Source organism: Ostrea edulis, chromosome 7 (genome assembly GCF_947568905.1).
Source record: "Ostrea edulis chromosome 7, xbOstEdul1.1, whole genome shotgun sequence".
Lineage (NCBI taxonomy): Eukaryota > Metazoa > Mollusca > Bivalvia > Ostreida > Ostreidae > Ostrea > Ostrea edulis.
Window position 1 is genome coordinate 86,489,358 of NC_079170.1, and position 26,715 is coordinate 86,516,072.

The following is a 26,715-nucleotide window of genomic DNA, read 5'->3' on the forward strand; positions in this document are numbered from 1 at the left end:
TATCTCGATGAGACTTCTGGGCTTTCGTAGTTTCAACATCTAACATCGTATCGAAAGTGTGCAGATTCTGATACAGGAGGAAGACCGAAGAAGATGCGAGACGTGGATGAATTTCTTATGGTACTAATGCGTTTAAGACTAGGACTATTGCTTCAAGATTTAGCAAGAAGGTTTAATATATCAATGTCTACTTGCAGTAAAATATTTAATGAATGGTTAGATTTGATGTATGAAAATTTAGATTGTTTAGTAGCTTGGCCAGAACGGAATGTTATCAAACAAAATATGTCCGACAGCTTTAAACGAAGGTACCCAAATTGTCGCGTTATAATTAACTGCACAGAGATTTACACTGACACACCTCAATTACTCTCAAACAAAGGAAGAATGTACTCGGATTATAAATCCTCATTGATATTAGTCTTAATGGAGTAATCACACATGTGTCAGTTTTATGGACTGGAAGTATATCCGACAAGCAGATTACAAAGTTTTCAAAACTTATTGAAAAATGTGAACCTGGAGATGCAATAATGGGTGACAAAGGCTTCCTTATTGCCGATCTCTGTACTCCAAATAGAATTCATCTAACCAAACCCCATTTTAAAAAATGGTCGGCTTTCAAAATGTGAAGTAGAATTAACAAGGATTGCAAATTTAAGAATTTATGTGGAACGACCAATGGAAGAAATAAAAAACTTCAAAATTATTCAAGGTGCAGTTCCCATTTCATTTCATGACAAAGTGTCCAAAATAATGTTTGTTGCTTGTGCTCTCTGTAACATCATGCTTCCACTCATTCAATCATAATGGTAATGATACATCTGCGTGTGTGGAGAGAGAGTAACTGTATTCATGGTGATTTGATTTCATTCAAGTTTATTTTTGTCCCACACACTCAATGGGCAATTTTAAAAAGGAGCAAAATCCTACATTGTACTACATGTTTTATAGGGAAACTTGAAAGCCCATAAATTTTCATCAACATGTGTATAAATATGTATCAGTATTGGTATGGCTTTAAAATATGATGCATTGTTGCATATTACTGGTATTTAATAAAGAAATAATTGACTTACTTTACATTGTATGACATTTATTATCAAACATCAATTCAGAATATTGTAAATTCAATGCTGAATGAATACATATGGTACATGCATTTCTATATCGCATGTTAATGTCTTAATGTCATCATTGTATTTGGAGATCATCATTAACATGTGTAACGGGCAAGCAGCGTGTATACTGCACCAAAATGTAACTTATCAAAATACTGATCCACATGGGATGCACCAAAACAGTAGCAGGAAACCTGTGGGTATGCTGGGACTGAACTAAGTCTAGCTTCTCCCAAAGTTCTTTTATCTTAATAAAAGAACTCGCTGTCAATAGTACTTGGAATCAGAAGGACTCATTATACTACACAAACTATGAAACACACTGTTTCCATGTTATACTCAGTCAGGTTCAGTTGTGATTCCTAAATTTGAAATGAAAAGACGTGTAAAGTTTACAAATTTATTACAGCATAAAGGATAGTTGATAACAAATAATAAACATTTCTCACATTATCACCAGTGTGAGATCGACTTTACCTATGTGAGACAGCCATGTGAGATTTTTCTGTCTCACACTGCTGCGACGTCATTTGATTGTGACGTCATATATTTTCTATGATTTACGTTACACGGTGAAGATTTACGTTACACAGTGAAGTAAAAATATTTTGCATTGTTATCTTTAAATTTTAATGTAGTATAGCTTTCTGGTGGACAACCTTGGGGTTTTTAGTTTACACTTACAGTGTAAACCATTTTCGGGTATGCTCTTTCTGCCTATCTAATTAGTTTTTGCATCGAAGTTCAAATGAGGATTTTGATAATCTAAAATTTTCTGAAAGATCCTAATTTTATGCACTAAACTGTAGTTAAAATGTGAGAAAAATAATCCTTCATTATTTACTCGTGTGGGATAGGGAAATTTCACCTCTGGAACAAGATTCACTGTCTAGGACTCAGCAAAGCCTCGTCCAAGACTGCGAATCTTGTCCCCTCGGTGGAATTTCCCTATCTCACACTCGTACTAATGAAGGATTCTATTAGTCACACATACATGAAATTTGTCAACACTCATCAAAATTGTAATTTCAAGCCTCTTTTCACTCTTTCAGTAAAAAGCTCAGGTAACACTGCAGAACAAAAAAAATGAATTAAGTTTAAGTAACATTACATTTTCCCAAAGTTCTTCATCATATAAAATTGTCTCATATTTAAGGTTTTTATTTGTCCAAACAATAAAGTGACCGCATTAACTTTGACCAATGGCCATTTCACCTTGTACTTAATAATACTATGCATGGTTTCTTTTAAGTTTTAAATTTCCCTTTTTATCTAAAAAACAGGAAAAAAATCACTTAAGGCAGCTTCTTTGGGATGCACATCTTTAAAAGTGTATGGACATGTCACCTCAATTACACCATAGTAAGGTTTGCAATGAGGACAGTATACTAATCCATCAGGGCTAGCAAATAAGTGAGGAAGAGAGTCTCTGACATTAGTCCATTCTCCTGAAATGTCAAAGGAACATGTATTTCCCTGACCTTAAGCAAGTAGCAGTCAACAGCTGTATTCTCATGTTCTTTTCCCTATACAACTGCTTTATTTGAGAAAGGTGAAGAGTGGCAAATAATATACTTAAGTAGATTTTCTGGTGGTGTATCAGGCTTTCTCCGTACAATTTTACCAAAGTCAGGGGCAGTAAGGCAGTAAGGCCTTGCTTCTCTCCACAGGGGATTTATGTGTTGACCTATTGTTAATTCATTAACAATTCCACATCTCCTCTGCTGAGACCTGAAGAGACTCAAAATACATCTGAAAACAGATCAACACTGTCCATGTAAGAAAAAGGTATATGTTGACGTTCAGGTATTTCTCTTCCTGGGGCAGGTACTGGTAATTTCCCAACAGTTGAAAATTTTTTAAGCCATCCAGCTGTAGGGTTAACTTTTTCTAAATTTTCTTTAAAATCTTGAATAAAGGATGATGATAAGTTTGTCTTCTTTTTATCACTTACACAACATACAATGTACACCAGAAGTGTCTTCTATCTTCCATTTTTTAAAGTTCATATCCTGAGCCTTTCTTGGAGAAAGATTTCTACGGTGTGGTTTAATCCATTCACAAGCTTTCGATATGGAAACAACTTTACCAGTGTTTTTCTTCACAGCAATATCAACAATTCCATACAGCAATGCTGCAACATGGTTGCAAACTCCCCCTTCTCTGAAATAAAAAGTAGATACTAAGTTTCTTTATAGAATATTTAATTGAAAACATTACATTTTAGCACTTGACCATTTTGATGAACAGAATATTCATTCATTAATATCTGACATACAAGTTGATATGAAGAAATTATGTGTAGTCAGTAACATCATTTTTCAGAAGAGGGGTGGGGGGGGGGGGCAGGAGAAGAAAATGAATTTGGACCAAATTGTCTACAATTCTTGTAATGCAAACAAAAAATCCTTCTTCACTGATCTTCAAAATTCTAATGTGTATTTGGAGAGGGGGGTGTACTAAATGTAGTAGCATACCACTTATTCAGCCTCACCCCCAACCTCGATTTCTTAAATTCATTGGTTATGGGGACACCCTACAGTACATGGATTCAATTTATGGCTTCAACCATTCAATTGATTCATTGCTATAGTATAAAAAATGTAGAGGGGAAGTCACCGAATATTGCTTTATTTGCATTATGCAAAATAACAGAAAATTGATATCTAGTTTTAAAAAGGGGGCGCTGGCTCCCCCTTCGATACCACATGCATGGTAACTGGTCAGGCTAATACACATTATATACAATATCATCAAGTGTATGGTGCACTAAGAGATTGATATATTCTCTGCATCCAAACAAACACGTATACATACAATACAAAAATTAGCATGGATGAAGATTTTTTTCCTTCTTAATTTAAAATCTATCATTTCTGTTTTCAATATTGACTTTGTATATATTTAGTTTGTACTTAACCAGCAACACAGTTACATTCGGCTGTATGCACTCTTCCAGTGATTTTTAATACGCACGCCCAAGTTTTGTATGCTTTTTTTTTTTTAGTTTTGTCTTTGGTTGGAATAGAATGCAGGCATATTCACATTTAATAATGCAAGAGTCTTTTGTAACTTGATTGACTTCTATATGCTGTACATGGCCTTCATCATAAAATATTTTGGCTTTTAATTGACGCCTTGCAGACTGTGGTGTTGAATCAAACGTACGTTTACTTAAAACAAGATAGTTGTAAATTTCGTTTTCCGTAAGGTCAGGAAAGTGCTCACAGTCCGATAGCCAGCCCGTCGTAAGATGTGATGGAACTGGCAAATTTTCACCAAGCGGTGTAATTATTTTTTCTTTCAGTTATACTGCCGAATCGACACCGTCTATGTTGCTTTCTAGCCCCAATTCTTTTGCGCCTCTGGCTCTATGGACAAGTTCCGGTTTATTTCCGAAAATTGGTTGTCGACACTTTTTCAGAAATTCAATCAAACTGTTTTTTGGTCATTTTTTTCAAAGGATTTCATTTCAAAAAGTTTGATGTAAGTCACAATAAAACACAATTCTGTTGCCTTTATCGATCACGTTCTTGCGCCATAATAACTTTATACCTACCGGAAATCAACGTCGTCAACAGAGGAGGGCGCACTGGCGGGAGATAATTAGGTTATCGAAAGGTGCTATAGGGCACCGTCTTTTCTCTGACGAGTTTCATACAAATTGTTAGACCGCTCTTTTCGTACTGGTTTTGACTACGGATTATTCCGTTGGACTACACAGGTGAGAGAATTAATGGCAGTTGGAACCGGTGAACTAGCGCTGATTATTCTCCAAGACACCTGATCACAACTTTTGTCAGGGGTCCGTGTTTGCCCTGTTTTCAATTTTGTATTGTTTATCAGATTTACTAGATTAATCACTGTTCGACATCTTCACCTGTTTAGTTATGACAACGCTCACATTTTCAGGAAAATATTTTCTTCATATATGAATTGAGGATATCCCGATTTGTTTGTTTTTCTACATGAAGATACATACATATTTATTTAGACAAATTTGTGGTAAATGGATATGCAGAAGAAAGTAGTCGCTCAATACCAAGAACAATTACCTCTGGTTTTATTTTCATAATTTCTCTTTCGTGTAGAAATTGAAAATATACTTTTATAGAAATCGTACCATAGTTTGGAGTGTTTTCTTTTGTTAAAAGTGTGGGTTATCTATACATAACCCACACTTTTCTTTAAACCCCGTCCAGAAATTCGAGAGAAAAAAACATCACTGTCCAGACCACAGTATGAGGTTCCTCCAGATCAAAATTGCCCATATTAAACACGGACAACTGACTCGGACTAAATTCTCCAAATAAATATTCGCACTCAATCCCATGTGTAGCTTGAGACAAGATGATATCGTCAATGGTTTTGTCCCAAAGACTTTCTATTTCCCTATTCTCCTCTGAGAAGTCGAGAAACACGTATAAGTAGAAATACGCGTATCATTTATGAAGATTTTATAAAAGACCCAGTCACGTGATAAGAACGTGTTCGAGAGAACAGCGGCGGTCAATCAGACTTGACGTGTTTCTTTATGGTTTCGCGGCATACAAATCTTAATTGGTTTTTTCCCCTTATGTTTCACCTATTTTTTTTTTAATTCACTGTATGTACATGTAAATGTTTATCAGCCAAATTAGTCAAAATATTTATTACATTGAAGATTATCAAATAGGATTTTTAAATTAAGAGTAACTACCATCATCAATTAAATATGTTGCTAAATTTTTAAACAGAAAAATGCACAAATATGGTTTCTTCGATTTTTAATTGTATTTAATTTCAATTCTTTGAAGCAAATACCGGTACTTGTAGTCAGAAAATGAGTAAATATGAAATAAAAATATTAAAACCAACAGTTCAAACATTTAGATGCATTTAAAAAGTTTTTTTAAAAAAGAAAAAAGAATAGTTAACCTTCATACATTTTTTCGTGATTTTAAAGTCATTTTAATAAAAAAATATAGTGTTCAAAGTGTAATGTAAAGACAAAAATTTAGCACCATATTATTAACAGGCGATCGCACTTCCGAAAGCTAAAATAAAATTTATAAAATGAATAATTGTAAACCATGGTACAAGTGACTTACCCATATGATATTGTTGTTTATGTTCAGATACCCGATGGGCTAGATCATAATGACGCTCCCTCGTGTCATTATGACCACGCTCATCGGGTATCTGCACATAACCAACAGTATCATATGGGGTAACTACTACTTAACAGTACTACATAACTTTTCAAACCTCTTTAAATATCCATAAAGAATACAACAAAGTCCAGCTAGATTTAGCAGCAATTTAGGGAATATCACACATCAGACAAACATTTCTAGAAATAATATTAACGAAATTGCCTTAATAGAATTATGGAGTCTGAGGTGTAGAATATCCGTGTTTTTATATCGTTTTAAGGATTCATTTGATTAGCATTCACGTTGTCCTTTCACCCATTTGCTTTTCAATTCCACTAGCAATGAAAACATGGAATGGTTCATTTCCCCCCTTTCTTTTCATGGTGACGATAACGAACAGTGATCAATCTCATAACAAACAATACAAAATAGATAGTCAGGCAAACATGAACCCCTGGACACACCAGAAGCGGGATATGTTACCTAGGAGGAGCAACCACCCCCTGTCGACCGGTCACACCCGCCGTGATCCCTATATCCTGATAAGATAAACGGAGTTATCCGCAGTAAAAATCAGTTTTGGAATCTTTAGACATTTTCATATCTGAGGAGAACATGAGAGGAATTATTTTGTTCCTTCAGCTTTTCCAGAGGAATGTACAGACTAATAGTGCAGGTATACAGCGTTTTGTCATCTTACGATACTAGTACATCGTATGCCATGAAAGATACGATATTGTTAAAGAATCAATGATATTATAGACACTGGGACACGATATATGAAAAGGAGAATGGGCAGGAGTTTCTGTTAACTGTCACAGTGTCGATGGTAGGGGTGTAGGGCTTGTCAAATGAACAATGAAATATAATCCTCTTTACAATTTGCTGGAATATTATGTTGCATACACATACTGAAAATTAAGAAGATTCATTCTACTACATGATATATGATCTACAATAACAAATTATATGAATAAGATAGAATAATATATTTAATGAAACGTCAATATTTCAGTCTCACCAGCTTCATTTATTTCTACACAGACATACATGACGTGTAATACACAATCGCTTTACTGACAGAGTTGGATGACGTGAAAGAAGCGTTGCAAGCCTTTCTAAGTAATGTACAACTGTAGAAATGGATAGATACCTCCTCATGTATTGTCCGATATTTTAGAAATAATCTTCAGCTATGCACGTACAAACGCTTCCATTCATTTTTTTTTCGGTTATGACTATAATAATGATCAAGTGGCCCAACTATCTAACATGTTTTGTCGTCGACTATATGATACAATACAGATGCCCTCAGAAGAATATTCTCTAGAGATCAGTTGTATGTTTTCAAACTCGTATAAACAGTTCTAAATGTTAAGTATGTATCTACCATCTTCACGTTTTCTTGTTGATCTTAATCATTTAAATACAATAACTTCACTGCATCAGGGAACCAGGCGTGAGGAGACGTTTTTTTTAGTTTCCTATTGGGAAAACATTTCCGTCAGATATTCTTTACAGAAACTCGTAGATGCTAGATGACTAGTGTGCTACTCTCCGCCCAATGGACAATGTGCTTAAGTCATAAGTAAACATATCTATAGCATATGTCTAGAAAAATATATAAATCTTTTAGATATGTAGTATGTATCTTGTTGAAATTCATAATACAAAATTATTAGCTGAGAGAATAATTGCATATGACAAAGCGTATAAGGAGATTTTTAACTCATCTTCAATAATCATTGAATCGTCTATATTAACCTTGCATGTAAGTCATTTGCATTATGACCGACACAGACCCATCAAAAGAGGAAAAGGTTTCAAACTCAGGAAAACATTGCTATATTTCCTCAGAATCTACAATATTCCTGTCAAGTTTCCCAGCTTTCCTCAGAATTTACAATATTCCTGTCAAGTTTACAAGCTTTGAGCAACATTCTACTATCATGTGTTGTTCATCAAATTATTCGCCTTTAGTTCATGAACATAAATTTATTACAATCGAATGGACTCAAATTATGTGTCTGAAATACAGACGTATACATGATGCTTAAAGTAGTCTCAGTGCTGAATTCTGTATCGTGCCGGCGCCTGCTGTGGCACGGGACTTTCAACCGATAAACCTGCGACAGGCGTCTGTCGAAGGCCAGTCATTATCTAATTTACTATCGTTTCAATAACGTGTGTCACTTCGCTTGATTTCGCGTGCATTTTTGGGCGAGGCTTCTAATAGATTTCAATGAAGTGAGGTTTACTTTTCTTCTTCGTGACCAATCACATTGCAAGAATGAAATAACATGGTCATCTAAATTCACTTTTATTCAAACCATACTGCAGATCAGTAAGTGAAACGTGCATGCTTGTTGCTTGATCCTGCGAAGAGATGCTGTTACTGGAATGCTGTTAGGTCGGAATCAGCCAGGGCATCAGTGGGGCTCGAACCGACGACCTCGAAGTGAACGCTCTGACCTCTTAGCCACCACGGCCGGTTACTTAAAGCCTGCATTCTATATAACGCAGATTGTTCGGTCGTTAACTACATTTATACTATTTCGATGGAATGTTGTCTGATGTGTTTCATACAATTGTTAGATCGATATTTTCATACTGTTCTTGACTACGGATTATCCGGTCTACCTGCTCAAGTGAGAGAGCATATGGCAGTTCGAATCGGTCAACAGGTAATGTTTATTTTCCAAGAAACCTGTTTCCATTTCTTGTTTTCCAGGGGGTCTGTATTTGCTTGTTCTCGTTTTTGATTTGAACATATTTTATTGTATAAATATACAAAGGTTATTGGTTACAAGTTCTAGCAACATGGTCTCGTTTTTGTATTGTTTATCGGTTTCACGAGATTAATCACTGTTTGACATCTTCACTTTTTTTTCATTAAGACAAATCTCAGATTTTCAGGAATATTTAACCGACATCTAATGCTTGAAATCTTCTCTTTATTCATGAATTGAGTGTGTCTTAGTTTTTTCAATCTGATTAAAATAAGATCCTTTGATCCACTAACGTAGATCACTACATGTTGCAAAGTTAAAATTGACATGACATCAGTATATGTTCATGACACATGTTGCGTTTAGAGTGATTCCACAGGATCGACGCCTTCTCAATAATACCACTATCATGATGTCAAACATAACCTTAGACTTGATAACCTTTCTCGATAAGTCATTACTTACATGAACAATTTTGAATCTCAACTTACGACACTATAATACCACCAGTATTTTATAGTACTACTGCCTCAGTCCTGGCAATGTTTCGATTAAAGGTATATGTGCCGTATTAAACAGTATTTATTTTCGATGTTAAAAAGCCACTCAAATTTTGTCAGTACGACAAGGTATGAAAAACAATGCGATTTTACGTTTTCAACAAATTATGTACCGTATCAAAGGAAAACTGGTCTCCTAAATGTAAGTTAAAAATTGATATTACGAATATTTCCCCATATGTTCCCATGAGTGACGCAAAATTTGTTAAGACTAAGATAATTCTGAATGCTGTATATCCCTCATCTATTCCTTTCCCTTGAATAGCGATGAATTCGACAAGATAATTCCCTAACACTTTCAATAAATCACTCCAACCCATAACAGCACCACCCAATCCATCCTCATAAATCGCCTTAACCCACAACAGCACCACCCGATCTATCCTTATAAATCAAAATAACCCACACCAACACCACCTATCTATCGTTATAAATCACTCTAACGCACAACAGCACCACCTCATCTATCCTTATAAATCACTCCAACCCACAACAGCACCACCCGATATATCGTTATAAATCACCCTAACCCACAACAGCACCACCCGATCCATCCTTATAAATCACTCCAACTCACAACAGCACCACCCGATCCATCCTTATAAATCACCTTAACCCACAACAGCACCACCCGATCTATCCTTATAAATCACTCCAACCCACAACGGAACCACCCGATCTATCCTTATAAATCACCCTAACTCACAATAGCACCACCCGATCTAACCTTATAAATCACTCCAACTCACAACAGCATCACCTGATCTATCCTTATAAATAACCCTAAACCACAACAGCACCACCCGACCCATCCTTATAAATCACTCCAACTCACAACAGCACCACCCGATCTATCCTTATGAATCACTCAAACCCACAACAGCAACACCCGATCTATCGTTATAAATCACTCCAACCCACAACAGTACAACCCGATCTATCATTAAATCACTCCAACCCACAACAGCACTAACCGATCTATCCTTATAAATCACTCAAATCCACACCAGCACCATCCGATTTATCCTTATAAATCACTCTAATCCACAACAACACAACCCGATCCATCCTTATAAATCACCCAAACCCACAACAGCACCACCCTATCTATCCTTATAAATCACCCTAACCCACACCAACACCACCTGATCCATCCTTATAAATCACTCCAACTCACAACAGCACCACCCGATCCATCCTTATAAATCACCTTAACCCACAACAGCACCACCCGATCTATCGTTAAATCACTCCAACCCACAACGACACCACCCGATCTATCCTTATAAATCACCCTAACTCACAACGTCACCACCCGATCTATCCTTATAAATCACTCCAACTCACAACAGCACCACCTGATCTATCCTTATAAATCACCCTAGACCACAACAGAACCACCCGACCCATCCTTATAAATCACTCCAACCCACAACAGCACAACCCGATCTATCCTTATGAATCACTCGAACCCACAACAAAAACACCCGACCCATCCTTATAAATCACTCCAACCAATAACAGCACAACCCGATCTATCGTTAAATCAATCAAACCCACAACAGCACAACCTGATATATCCTCATAGATCACTCTAACCCACAACGGCAACACCCCATCTATCCTTATAAATCACCCTAACCCACACCATCCTTATAAATCACCCTAACCCACAACAGCACCACCCGATCCATCATTATAAATCACTCCAACTCACACTAGCACCACCCGATCTATCCTTATAAATCACTCAAACCCACACAAGCACCACCCGATTTATCCTTATAAATCACTCTAATCCACAACAACACAACCCGATCTATCCTTATAAATCACCCAAACCCACAACAGCACCACCCTACCTATCTTTATAAATCACTCCAACCCACACCAACACCACCCGATCAATCCTTATAAATCACTCCAACTCACAACAACACCACCCGATCCATCCTTATAAATCACCTTAACCCACAACAGCACCACCCGATCTATCGTTAAATCACTCCAACCCACAACGACACCACCCAATCTATCCTTATAAATCACCCTAACTCACAACAGCACCACCCGATCTATCCTTATAAATCACTCCAACTCACAACAGCACCACCTGATCTATCCCTATAAATCACCCTAGACCACAACAGCACCCCTCGACCCATCCTTATAAATCACTCCAACCCACAAGAGCATCACCCTATCTATCCTTATGAATCACTCGAACCCACAACAGCAACACCCGATCTATCGTTATAAATCACTCCAACCCACAACAGCAACACCCGATCTATCGGTATAAATCACTCCAACCCATAACAGCACTACCCGATCTATCCTTATAAATCACCCAAACCCACAACAGCACAACCCGATCTATCCTTATAAATCACCCTAACCCACAACAGAACCACTCCATCCATCCTTATAAATCACTCCAACTCACAACAGCACCACCCAATCCATCCTTATAAATCACTCCAACTCACAACAGCACCACCCAATCCATCCTTATAAATCACCTTAACCCACAACAGCACCAACCGATCTATCCTTATAAATCACTCCAACCCACAATAACATCACCCGATCTATCCTTATAAATCACTCCAACCCACAACAGCACCACCCGATCCATCGTTATAAATCACTCCAACCTACAACAGCACCACCCGATATATCCTTATAAATCACTCCAACTCACAACAGCACCACCTGATCTATCCTTATAAATCACCCTAGACCACAACAGAACCACCCGACCCATCCTTATAAATCACTCCAACCCACAACAGCACAACCCGATCTATCCTTATGAATCACTCGAACCCACAACAAAAACACCCGACCCATCCTTATAAATCACTCCAACCAATAACAGCACAACCCGATCTATCGTTAAATCAATCAAACCCACAACAGCACAACCTGATATATCCTCATAGATCACTCTAACCCACAACGGCAACACCCCATCTATCCTTATAAATCACCCTAACCCACACCATCCTTATAAATCACCCTAACCCACAACAGCACCACCCGATCCATCATTATAAATCACTCCAACTCACACTAGCACCACCCGATCTATCCTTATAAATCACTCAAACCCACACAAGCACCACCCGATTTATCCTTATAAATCACTCTAATCCACAACAACACAACCCGATCTATCCTTATAAATCACCCAAACCCACAACAGCACCACCCTACCTATCTTTATAAATCACTCCAACCCACACCAACACCACCCGATCAATCCTTATAAATCACTCCAACTCACAACAACACCACCCGATCCATCCTTATAAATCACCTTAACCCACAACAGCACCACCCGATCTATCGTTAAATCACTCCAACCCACAACGACACCACCCAATCTATCCTTATAAATCACCCTAACTCACAACAGCACCACCCGATCTATCCTTATAAATCACTCCAACTCACAACAGCACCACCTGATCTATCCCTATAAATCACCCTAGACCACAACAGCACCCCTCGACCCATCCTTATAAATCACTCCAACCCACAAGAGCATCACCCTATCTATCCTTATGAATCACTCGAACCCACAACAGCAACACCCGATCTATCGTTATAAATCACTCCAACCCACAACAGCAACACCCGATCTATCGGTATAAATCACTCCAACCCATAACAGCACTACCCGATCTATCCTTATAAATCACCCAAACCCACAACAGCACAACCCGATCTATCCTTATAAATCACCCTAACCCACAACAGAACCACTCCATCCATCCTTATAAATCACTCCAACTCACAACAGCACCACCCAATCCATCCTTATAAATCACTCCAACTCACAACAGCACCACCCAATCCATCCTTATAAATCACCTTAACCCACAACAGCACCAACCGATCTATCCTTATAAATCACTCCAACCCACAATAACATCACCCGATCTATCCTTATAAATCACTCCAACCCACAACAGCACCACCCGATCCATCGTTATAAATCACTCCAACCTACAACAGCACCACCCGATATATCCTTATAAATCACTCTAACCCACACCAGCACCACCCGATCTATCCTTATAAATCACCCTAACCCACACCAGCACCACCTATCTATCGTTATAAAGCACTCCAACGCACAACATCACCACCCGATCCATCCTTATAAATCACCCAAACCCACAACATCAACACTCGATCCATCCTTATAAATCACTCCAACTCACAACAGCACCACCTGATCTATCCTTATAAATCACTCCAACTCACAACGGCACCACCCGATCTATCCTTATAAATCACCCTAACTCACAACAACAACACCCAGTCTATCCTTTTAAATCACTCCAACTCACAACAGCACCACCTGATCTATCCTTATAAATCACTCCAACCCACAACAGCAACACCCGATCTATCGTTATAAATCACTCCAACCCACAACAGCACCACCCGATCCATCCTTTTAAATCAATCCAACTCACAAGAGCACCACCCGATCCATCCTTATCAATCACCTTAACCCACAACAGCACCACCTGATATATCCTTATAAATCACTCCAACCCACAACGGCACCACCCGATCTATCCATATAAATCACCCTAACTCACAACAGCACAACCCGATCTATCCTTATAAATCACTCCAACCCACAACAGCAACACCCGATCTATCGGTATAAATCACTCCAACCCATAACAGCACTACCCGATCTATCCTTATAAATCACTGCAACCCATAACAGCACAACCCGATCTATCGTTAAATCACTCCAACATACAACAGCACAACCTGATATATCCTTATAAATCACCCAAACCCACAACAGCACCACCCGATCCATCCATATAAATCACTCCAACTCACAGCAGCACCACCTGATCCATCCTTATAAATCACCTTAACCCACAACAGCACCACCCGATATATCGTTATAAATCACCCAAACCCACAACATCACCACCCTACCTACCCTTATAACTCACCCTAATCCACACCAGCACCACCCGATCCATCCTTATAAATCACTCCAACCCACAACAGCACCACCCTATCCATCCTTATAAATCACTCCAACCCACAACAGCACTACCCGATCTATTTTTATAAATCACTCCAACCCACAACAGCACTACCCGATCTATTTTTATAAATCACTCAAACCCACACCAGCACCACCCGATCTATCCTTATAAATCACCCAAACCCACAACAGCACCAACCAATCTATCCTTATAAATCACTCCAACCCACAATAACATCACCCGATCTATCCTTATAAATCACTCCAACCCACAACAGCACCACCCGATCCATCGTTATAAATCACTCCAACCTACAACAGCACCACCCGATATATCCTTATAAATCACTCTAACCCACACCAGCACCACCCGATCTATCCTTATAAATCACCCTAACCCACACCAGCACCACCTATCTATCGTTATAAAGCACTCCAACGCACAACATCACCACCCGATCCATCCTTATAAATCACCCAAACCCACAACATCAACACCCGATCCATCCTTATAAATCACTCCAACTCACAACAGCACCACCTGATCTATCCTTATAAATCACTCCAACTCACAACGGCACCACCCGATCTATCCTTATAAATCACCCTAACTCACAACAACAACACCCGGTCTATCCTTTTAAATCACTCCAACTCACAACAGCACCACCTGATCTATCCTTATAAATCACTCCAACCCACAACAGCAACACCCGATCTATCGTTATAAATCACTCCAACCCACAACAGCACCACCCGATCCATCCTTATAAATCAATCCAACTCACAAGAGCACCACCAGATCCATCCTTATCAATCACCTTAACCCACAACAGCACCACCTGATATATCCTTATAAATCACCCTAACTCACAACAGAACAACCCGATCTATCCTTATAAATCACTCCAACCCACAACAGCAACACCCGATCTATCGGTATAAATCACTCCAACCCATAACAGCACTACCCGATCTATCCTTATAAATCACTCCAACCCATAACAGCACAACCCGATCTATCGTTAAATCACTCCAACATACAACAGCACAACCTGATATATCCTTATAAATCACCCAAACCCACAACAGCACCACCCGATCCATCCTTATAAATCACTCCAACTCACAGCAGCACCACCTGATCCATCCTTATAAATCACCTTAACCCACAACAGCACCACCCGATATATCCTTATAAATAACCCAAACCCAAAACATCACCACCCTACCTACCCTTATAACTCACCCTAATCCACACCAGCACCACCTGATCCATCCTTATAAATCACTCCAACCCACAACAGCACCACCCTATCCATCCTTATAAATCACTCCAACCCACAACAGCACTACCCGATCTATTTTTATAAATCACTCAAACCCACACCAGCACCACCCGATCTGTCCTTATAAATCACCCAAACCCACAACAGCACAACCCGATCTATCCTTATAAATCACCCTAACCCACAACAGAACCACTCCATCCATCCTTATAAATCACTCCAACTCACAACAGCACCACCCAATCCATCCTTATAAATCACTCCAACTCACAACAGCACCACCCAATCCATCCTTATAAATCACCTTAACCCACAACAGCACCAACCGATCTATCCTTATAAATCACTCCAACCCACAATAACATCACCCGATCTATCCTTATAAATCACTCCAACCCACAACAGCACCACCCGATCCATCGTTATAAATCACTCCAACCTACAACAGCACCACCCGATATATCCTTATAAATCACTCTAACCCACACCAGCACCACCCGATCTATCCTTATAAATCACCCTAACCCACACCAGCACCACCTATCTATCGTTATAAAGCACTCCAACGCACAACATCACCACCCGATCCATCCTTATAAATCACCCAAACCCACAACATCAACACCCGATCCATCCTTATAAATCACTCCAACTCACAACAGCACCACCTGATCTATCCTTATAAATCACTCCAACTCACAACGGCACCACCCGATCTATCCTTATAAATCACCCTAACTCACAACAACAACACCCAGTCTATCCTTTTAAATCACTCCAACTCACAACAGCACCACCTGATCTATCCTTATAAATCACCCTAAACCACAACAGCACCACCCGACCAATCCTTATAAATCACTCCAACCCACAACAGCAACACCCGATCTATCCTTATGAATCACTCGAACCCACAACAGCAACACCCGATCTATCGTTATAAATCACTCCAACCCACAACAGCACAACCCGATCTATCGTTAAATCACTCCAACCCACAACAGCACTAACCGATCTATCCTTATAAATCACTCAAACCCACACCAGCACCACCCGATTTATCCTTATAAATCACTCTAATCCATAACAACACAACCCGATCCATCCTTATAAATCACCCTAACCCACAACATCACCACCCTACCTATCCTTATAAATCACCCTAACCCATACCAACACCACCTGATCCATCCTTATAAATCACTCCAACTCACTACAGCACCACCCGATCCATCCTTATAAATCACCTTAACCCACAACAGCACCACCCGATCTATCGTTAAATCACTCCAACCCACAACGACACCACCCGATCTATCCTTATAAATCACCCTAACTCGCAACGTCACCACCCGATCTATCCTTATAAATCACTCCAACTCACAACAGCACCACCTGATCTATCCTTATAAATCACCCTAGACCACAACAGAACCACCCGACCCATCCTTATAAATCACTCCAACCCACAACAGCACAACCCGATCTATCCTTATGAATCACTCGAACCCACAACAGCAACACCCGACCCATCCTTATAAATCATTCCAACCCATAACAGCACAACCCGATCTATCGTTAAATCACTCCAACCCACAACAACACAACCTGATATATCCTCATAAATCACTCTAACCCACAACGGCAACACCCGATCTATCCTTATAAATCACCCTAACCCACACCATCCTTATAAATCACCCTAACCCACAACAGCACCACCCGATCCATCGTTATAAATCACTCCAACTCATAGCAGCACCACCCGATCTATCCTTATAAATCACTCAAACCAACACCAGCACCACCCGATCTATCCTTATAAATCACTCCAACCCACACCAGCACCACCCGATCCATCCTTATAAATCACCTTAACCAACACCAGCACCACCCGATCTATCGTTATAAATCACTCTAATCCACAACAACACAACCCGATCTATCCTTATCAATCACCCAAACCCACAACAACACCACCCGATCTTTCCTTATAAATCACTCCAACCCACAACAGCACCACCCAATCCATCATTTTGAATGGCGATAAAATTTACATTGATAATGATACCTGTTTATAAAACATGTAAAATGTAATAGAATGGTAATAATGATGAAGAAATCATAAATTGATTGATTTAATTATAAATTACATAACCATAACATATATGCCACTTTTACAATATTCACATGTGCATGTATATAATATATGTATAATCATAAACAGCAGAAAGAAGGCAAAACATCAACGAATATCTTCTCACATGGACATAGCTTAAATGTAATGGATGGATGATTCAACAAGTAACTACAAATCCCTAGAAGTAAAGCAGAGTAGTCTCCCCTTTACAGTCCGACAGCTGGGCAGTGGTTTACGGTACTAAACTATCACAACCTGAATTATACTCACTATACAGATTCATACGTGTAACACATAAATGCAGAAACAACAATGATTTGAAGCATGTGGACTAATTCTTTTATACAACTTGTAATATATAACAATAATGCACAACAGCTTTTCGCAAAATTGATAAGCAATACATGGATTTGAATATTAAACCTTTTTTAATGCATGAATATGAAATTCATATACTGCACATGTACTGTACATTATTTCTTGCATACTGACAATGTTAAAAAGACATGACATGTGAAGTGCAGTACATTTCTATACAATGCATCTTAAGATTAAGAAACTTATGGGATCCTATTGCTATCTTGAACTACATCGTATCATTACGGCGGTAGTATGATGTAGCATACATGTATGGCAGCGATAGAATTCCATAGAAAATCGCCCAGCACGAGAAAATATTCCTGAAATAACCAAGATTCGAAAATGTTTGATGCATGAAAGTAAATGTTAATCATTTACAATACTAAAATAGTGTTTGATAGAAGGTTTGCACAAATCAGCCTATTGTATTATATTCATGATTTTCCTATAATGTGACATAAGAATCTCCGTGCGTGGTGCTCCGTAAGTGATACCCTTGTGGCAGATCGTGAACTTTTAGCATCACGGAATAAGAGAGAGAAAGAGAGAGAGAGAGAGAGAGAGGCAACAATTGCTTTATTATTTGGCGACTGAAATCGAATACCTACAGGCACAATCACTCCAGTTTACAAAAAATAATGTAACATGTAACATAAATAGTTTCTAACATGTAGAAAATCGTAGACACGATCTGAAAAGTAGTTTCTACAAATGAAAAGTTTCCATGAATTTTATTCCGTGATTCCATCGTCACTATTTTAATTAGTCATCTTTTTAGAGAAAAGTAAATGCATTGTCGTCTTTACTTGTCCACATCACCATCATGCATGTAGTGGATTATTTCCATCAATGCCAAATACATTAATATCGGCGCCATTGTTCAGCAACAGTTGTACGATGTTGTCATGCCCATTTTGACGAGCTATATACAGAAGACTGGCTCCATTATTTAAACTTAAATTAATGTCTGCGCCATTGTTAATTAACAGTTGTACTGTCCTGTCATGTCCATTTTGACACGCTATATATAGAGGACTGGCTCCATTCTCATTACATAAATTAATATCGGCGCCATTGTTCAGTAACAGTTGTACTGTGCTATCAAGTCCATTTTGACACGCTATATATAGGGGACTGGCTCCATTCTCATTACATAAATTAATATCGGCGCCATTGTTCAGTAACAGTTGTACCGTGCTGTCATGTCCATCATAACAAGGTGCATGGAGAGGACTGGCTCCATTCTTCTCACATAAATTAATATCGGCGCCATTGTTCAGTAACAGTTGTACCGTGCTGTCATGTCCATTTTGACACGCTATATATAGAGGACTGGCTCCATTCTTCATACATAAATTGATATCGGCGCCATTGTTCAGTAACAGTTGTACCGTGCTGTCATGTCCATTTTGACACGCTATATGTAGAGGACTGGCTCCATTCTTCTCACATAAATTAATATCGGCGCCATTGTTCAGTAACAGTTGTACCGTGCTGTCATGTCCATTTTGACACGCTATATATAGAGGACTGACTCCATCATTGTTACATAAATTAATATCGGCGCCATTGTTCAGTAACAGTTGTACCGTGCTGTCATGTCCATTTTGACACGCTATATATAGAGAACTGGTTCCATCATTGTCACATAAATTAATATCGGCGCCATTGTTCAGTAACAGTTGTACCGCGCTGGCATGTCCATTTTCACACGCTATATATAGAGGACTGACTCCATTCTTTTTACATAAATTAATATCAGCGCCATTGTTCAGTAACAGTTGTACCGTGCTGTCATGTCCATTTTGACACGCTATATATAGAGAACTGGTTCCATCATTGTCACATAAATTAATATCGGCGCCATTGTTCAGTAACAGTTGTACCGTGCTGTCATGTCCATTTTGACACGCTAAATATAGAGAACTGGTTCCATCATTGTCACATAAATTAATATCGGCGCCATTGTTCAGTAACAGTTGTACCGTGCTGTCATGTCCATTTTCACACGCTATATATAGAGAACTGGTTCCATCATTGTCACATAAATTAATATCGGCGCCATTGTTCAGTAACAGTTGTACCGTGCTGTCATGTCCATTTTCACACGCTATATATAGAGGACTGACTCCATTCTTTTTACATAAATTAATATCGGCGCCATTGTTCAGTAACAGTTGTACCGTGCTGTCATGTCCATTTTGACACGCTATATATAGAGGACTGGCTCCATTCTTCATACATAAATTGATATCGGCGCCATTGTTCAGTAACATTTGTACCGTGCTGTCATGTCCATTTTGACACGCTATATGTAGAGGACTGGCTCCATTCTTCTCACATAAATTAATATCGGCGCCATTGTTCAGTAACAGTTGTACCGTGCTGTCATGTCCATTTTGACACGCTATATATAGAGAACTGGTTCCATCATTGTCACATAAATTAATATCGGCGCCATTGTTCAGTAACAGTTGTACCGTGCTGTCATGTCCATTTCGACACGCTATATGTAGAGGACTGGCTCCATTCTTCTCACATAAATTAATATCGGCGCCATTGTTCAGTAACAGTTGTACCGTGCTGTCATGTCCATTTTGACACGCTATATATAGAGAACTGGTTCCATCATTGTCACATAAATTAATATCGGCGCCATTGTTCAGTAACAGTTGTACCGCGCTGGCATGTCCATTTTCACACGCTATATATAGAGGACTGACTCCATTCTTTTTACATAAATTAATATCAGCGCCATTGTTCAGTAACAGTTGTACCGTGCTGTCATGTCCATTTTGACACGCTATATATAGAGAACTGGTTCCATCATTGTTACATAAATTAATATCGGCGCCATTGTTCAGTAACAGTTGTACCGTGCTGTCATGTCCATCATAACAAGGTGCATGGAGAGGACTGGCTCCATTCTTCTCACATAAATTAATATCAGCGCCATTGTTCAGTAACAGTTGTACCGTGCTGTCATGTCCATTTTCACACGCTATATATAGAGAACTGGTTCCATCATTGTCACATAAATTAATATCGGCGCCATTGTTCAGTAACAGTTGTACCGTGCTGTCATGTCCATCATAACAAGGTGCATGGAGAGGACTGGCTCCATTCTTCTCACATAAATTAATATCGGCGCCATTGTTCAGTAACAGTTGTACCGTGCTGTCATGTCCATTTTGACACGCTATATATAGAGGACTGGCTCCATTCTTCATACATAAATTGATATCGGCGCCATTGTTCAGTAACATTTGTACCGTGCTGTCATGTCCATTTTGACACGCTATATATAGAGGACTGACTCCATTCTTTTTACATAAATTAATATCGGCGCCATTGTTCAGTAACAGTTGTACCGTGCTGTCATGTCCATCATAACAAGGTACATGGAGAGGACTGGCTCCATTCTTCATACATAAATTGATATCGGCGCCATTGTTCAGTAACATTTGTACCGTGCTGTCATGTCCATTTTGACACGCTATATGTAGAGGACTGGCTCCATTCTTCTCACATAAATTAATATCGGCGCCATTGTTCAGTAACAGTTGTACCGTGCTGTCATGTCCATTTTGACACGCTATATATAGAGGACTGACTCCATCATTGTTACATAAATTAATATCGGCGCCATTGTTCAGTAACAGTTGTACCGTGCTGTCATGTCCATTTTGACACGCTATATATAGAGAACTGGTTCCATCATTGTCACATAAATTAATATCGGCGCCATTGTTCAGTAACAGTTGTACCGCGCTGGCATGTCCATTTTCACACGCTATATATAGAGGACTGACTCCATTCTTTTTACATAAATTAATATCAGCGCCATTGTTCAGTAACAGTTGTACCGTGCTGTCATGTCCATTTTGACACGCTATATATAGAGAACTGCTTCCATCATTGTAACATAAATTAATATCGGCGCCATTGTTCAGTAACAGTTGTACCGTGCTGTCATGTCCATTTTGACACGCTATATGTAGAGGACTGGCTCCATTCTTCTCACATAAATTAATATCGGCGCCATTGTTCAGTAACAGTTGTACCGTGCTGTCATGTCCATTTTGACACGCTATATATAGAGGACTGACTCCATCATTGTTACATAAATTAATATCGGCGCCATTGTTCAGTAACAGTTGTACCGTGCTGTCATGTCCATTTTGACACGCTATATATAGAGAACTGGTTCCATCATTGTCACATAAATTAATATCGGCGCCATTGTTCAGTAACAGTTGTACCGCGCTGGCATGTCCATTTTCACACGCTATATATAGAGGACTGACTCCATTCTTTTTACATAAATTAATATCAGCGCCATTGTTCAGTAACAGTTGTACCGTGCTGTCATGTCCATTTTGACACGCTATATATAGAGAACTGCTTCCATCATTGTAACATAAATTAATATCGGCGCCATTGTTCAGTAACAGTTGTACCGTGCTGTCATGTCCATTTTGACACGCTATATGTAGAGGACTGGCTCCATTCTTCTCACATAAATTAATATCGGCGCCATTGTTCAGTAACAGTTGTACCGTGCTGTCATGTCCATTTTGACACGCTATATATAGAGAACTGGTTCCATCATTGTTACATAAATTAATATCGGCGCCATTGGATAGTAAACACTCAATTGTGGCTAGGGAATCATTTGTAGGTAATGAATCGGCATCTCCATCATTTAGTACTGCACACATCAATGATGTTAAACCGTGATCGTCAAACATATTTATGCTCTCGGTATGATGAATTAATGTTTGAGTCATTTCAAAGTTATGAAACAATGATGCTATGTGTAAGGCATAAAATCCTCCCCATACCACATTCGAGAATTCAACACCATACGTTTGTAAATAAACTTCATATAACGCCGTATTTCCATTGGCGCATATGGAAGCAAACGTTGAAAATTCATCAGATAGTGCGTAGTTCTTCAAGCAGGATAATGCTATCTCATCATGGCAAAATATAATTAGAGCACTTAGCGGAGTTACCTTCTCCTGAGTTAAAAAAAACCCAATTCTTGAGATTATGTTGTTTTCCTTTACCTTTCCAAATTCATCTTCATCGACTTTCACAAGTACATGTTTACGTTTTAGATTGGGTGAAATATAATTTTCCTTTTCTAAGTGTTTTATGAAGGAAACGATTACCTCTTTGTTTCGCAAACATGGATTAAGGACAACATCAAGCACATTTTCTGTCTGTATATCCAACAGAAACCTTTGCACAAGATTATCTGTGTATCTGTCAGGCAAGTAAACAGTGAAAGCGTCAAGCTCTTGTTTGCTATCTTCTATTTTCACTCTTCGTCGTAGGAAGCCGCTGTCTGCGTATTTGATTGTTTGTTTGGGAAATCTAGCTCCAACAACAACCGTGGTTATCTCCTGAAGAAAATCATGTAGGAATTCATATGTATTACCCACACACCTTACAAAAGACCCTTTCAGTGATTCAAAACCTGTAATCACGCTTGTGATTGGTGTGTTGTCGGGAAGACCACTCATTCTAAGAACGTCTTTATATTTTTCATCTGGAAAATTCGAGATAGGAGAATCCTCCATATCATTTACGTTTACATCGTTGTTGAAAACAACAAGGAAAATTAGAGAGCAGTACTTTGATTTCTCGTTAGCTCTTTCACTGTGCTGATAAATTTCAATTTCTTCTCTCACTACCTCAAATGGATTCTTGAAAAAACTAACTCCTCTTTCCTCATATCTCGATTCACTGGAAAATAATTTGCAAAGTAATGGAAAGTAAGCATCTGATTTTATTATTTCCTCTGTCTCGTCTTCTGTAAACTTGACACTTTCTGTATACTGATGCAGTATCTTTCGTTTTTCGTATCTGGAGAGCTTACATGCATCATCATCTATTCTTATTGAATTATTGATCCCCTTCATTATTCCTTTCAATCTTTCATCGTGAAACACACACAATCTACACGACAAAAGAATTTTTACTTCTTTCAGATAAGTTTTCAATTTCGTCTCATATCTTTTCCATTTTTCATATTCAAAATCAATGAGAGACTCTTTTCCAATCGGATCGTGAAACACAAACAGTTTCTTAGAAAGTCCAGTAGAGCAGGCTTCTTTTATTTCCTTGACGTCGTCAACAGGAATAACATCCCAACCCTGTCGCTTGTATTTCAGGGCAATGTGTTGTATAATGGCTGACTTTCCGGATCCCGAATTCCCAACAACTGTAACGAAGTTTTGTTTTTTTATTTTATTTTCAACTGTTTCACTAGCCTTCGTTGGCACGAACGACTTGTCGTCCTCATTCCAATCCAAAAGAGTGGGATTTTGCAAACTGTGATCTGAAAATATTTGCAAACTGTGATCTGAAAATATTTCATATTGTTAAATGTTCATGTTTTATTATGCTAACACTTCTAAAAAATTATGAACATTTTTGTCAGAAAATTAATTGCTTTTAGAAAGTTTACAACTTTCCTAAAACTGTACTTTACAACCATTTTTGATACGTGAAACACTTAACAGGAATTGGTAACATAAGCACCAATTAATGCACTTACACAAATATATTGTAAACAGTTATGTATATATCTAAGCTGTACTTTATTAAGTAAAGTTGATCCAACATTGATTTGCTTTTGCCAATGAAGAGTGAACCATATAGGTAAATCTTTTTCTTTATATTAGTTTATCTTTTTTGTCGTGCATAGAATAATTCTTTATTCCTTTCGTGTTTGAATATTTCATCCAACATAAAGAACTCATGTATAGTTAACACAGGGGGGGTGATGATGTATTTCAAATACATGCACGCTAAATCGGTGTCCGCAACCGTCACTTTTTCATACATATAGGCCTAGTATTTATCATAAAATAAACTCGGATGTTATGGTCCAGATATTATGAACCCGGATGCTATGATTGCTTACGATTATTGTGCAATTTTCTGCTCCCCTTTACTTCTTCGTCATCTACAAAAGATTGAATACACATTGATAATAGTGATAGGTTAATGTTGGACGATAGACGTATTGAACACCAACACAGCAGAAAATATTTGTATTAATATTTTAACAGATCACATTATTTACAATACTGGGTATGGCGCAGAGTTTTCTCCCTTTTTATCAAATAACTCTATAATGTGGCTTTTATTTTCTTTGCAAATGAAGTAATGAAGTATTTGAATTATGTATTCCGTGTGGTTATTTCACAAGTACTCCTGTCAACTAGAGGTTCATAGGCAACACACACACACACACACACACACACACACACACACACACACACACACACACACACACACACACACACACACTGACACACACTGACACACACACACACACACACACTGACACACACACACACACACACACACACACACACACACACACACACACACACACACACACACACACACACACACACAATGCACTGAAATGATCATCGACACGAACAACTAAATTGTCTCTTCGGGACCAACTGTCTCCTCTTCAGTAGAAGCAAAAAGAGTTACATAATGTGGCCAATATTAACGGAGTATAATATCAAAACAACATAAATTACATATAAATTCACCTAACACTACAAGTACACTAAATCTACAAACGTATTTACACAGCACACTACATGTTTTTGGTTTTTAGGCTTGCCAATCAATGTTAAGAGCGGTGCCAATTAGGACATGTCCTATTCGTTCAGAGAACATCCAGAAGACTTTGGTCAAATCACGTCATTACGTAATGCTATGTGACTCTATATAAAATGATGGTTTAAAAAAAACACACAAATATGTATTATTTTTACTCTGTCAGTAACTAAATCCGTAGCAGAGTTTAAAAAAGAATTTCCTTATTGATCAAAAATGTATAATACTGTCTATCTATCTTTATATACTCCTGTTTGAAATGAAATGAACGTTTGTTCACTTGAAATACGCCGACATTGTTAAGGTAATAAGACTCGCGCTTTATTCATCGGGAGTTTTTCTAAACAACAAAAGTGCATGAATTTGTTACTTGTTACATAAAGAATCCTGAGAATCTGCAGAACAAAATGATTATAAACATTTTATTACAGATGTGAAACTCATCATGTTGATAAACTGCGCAAAGTAGGTACCGAATTTTTCACACTTTTCTCGCATCCAGTATTTACTCCACTTTAATTTGATATATAGGTTTCTTAAGTAAACAACCGCGCAAAATAGCGCTTTCAGAAATAAAATCATGCATACCCGTATTTTAGTTCACCAGTAGAAATGATGTCGCCTATCTAATTTCTGTGAAAACGAAGGGGTTATTTATATTCGGTCCTTTCTATCCCCCTCGTTTCTGTCCAA

The 26,715-nt window shown here is 38.4% G+C and overlaps 2 protein-coding genes across 2 annotated transcripts in view; both read right to left on the minus strand.

The window, feature by feature from the left end:
- The window catches only part of LOC125654509 (uncharacterized), a 222,826-nt gene that overhangs the window by 106,476 nt on the left and 89,635 nt on the right, over positions 1-26,715 (minus strand).
- Positions 17,992-25,525, minus strand: LOC130047528 (serine/threonine-protein phosphatase 6 regulatory ankyrin repeat subunit B-like). Its single transcript, XM_056142808.1, has 2 exons — positions 25,304-25,525; positions 17,992-24,715 (listed from the first exon to the last, which is right to left on the minus strand). The coding sequence occupies exons 1-2, from the start codon at positions 25,365-25,367 to the stop codon at positions 19,188-19,190; spliced, it is 5,592 nt and encodes a 1,863-aa protein (XP_055998783.1). The 5' UTR covers positions 25,368-25,525; the 3' UTR covers positions 17,992-19,187.

Coding starts and splice junctions, on each gene's coding strand:
- LOC130047528 (XM_056142808.1), bottom strand. CDS start 25,367: ATGTGTATTCAATCTTTTGTAGATGACGAAGAAGTAAAGGGGAGCAGA. Junction 24,716..25,303: donor CAGAAAATTGCACAATAATC/GTAAGCAATCAT, acceptor AAATATTTTCAG/ATCACAGTTTGCAAAATCCC.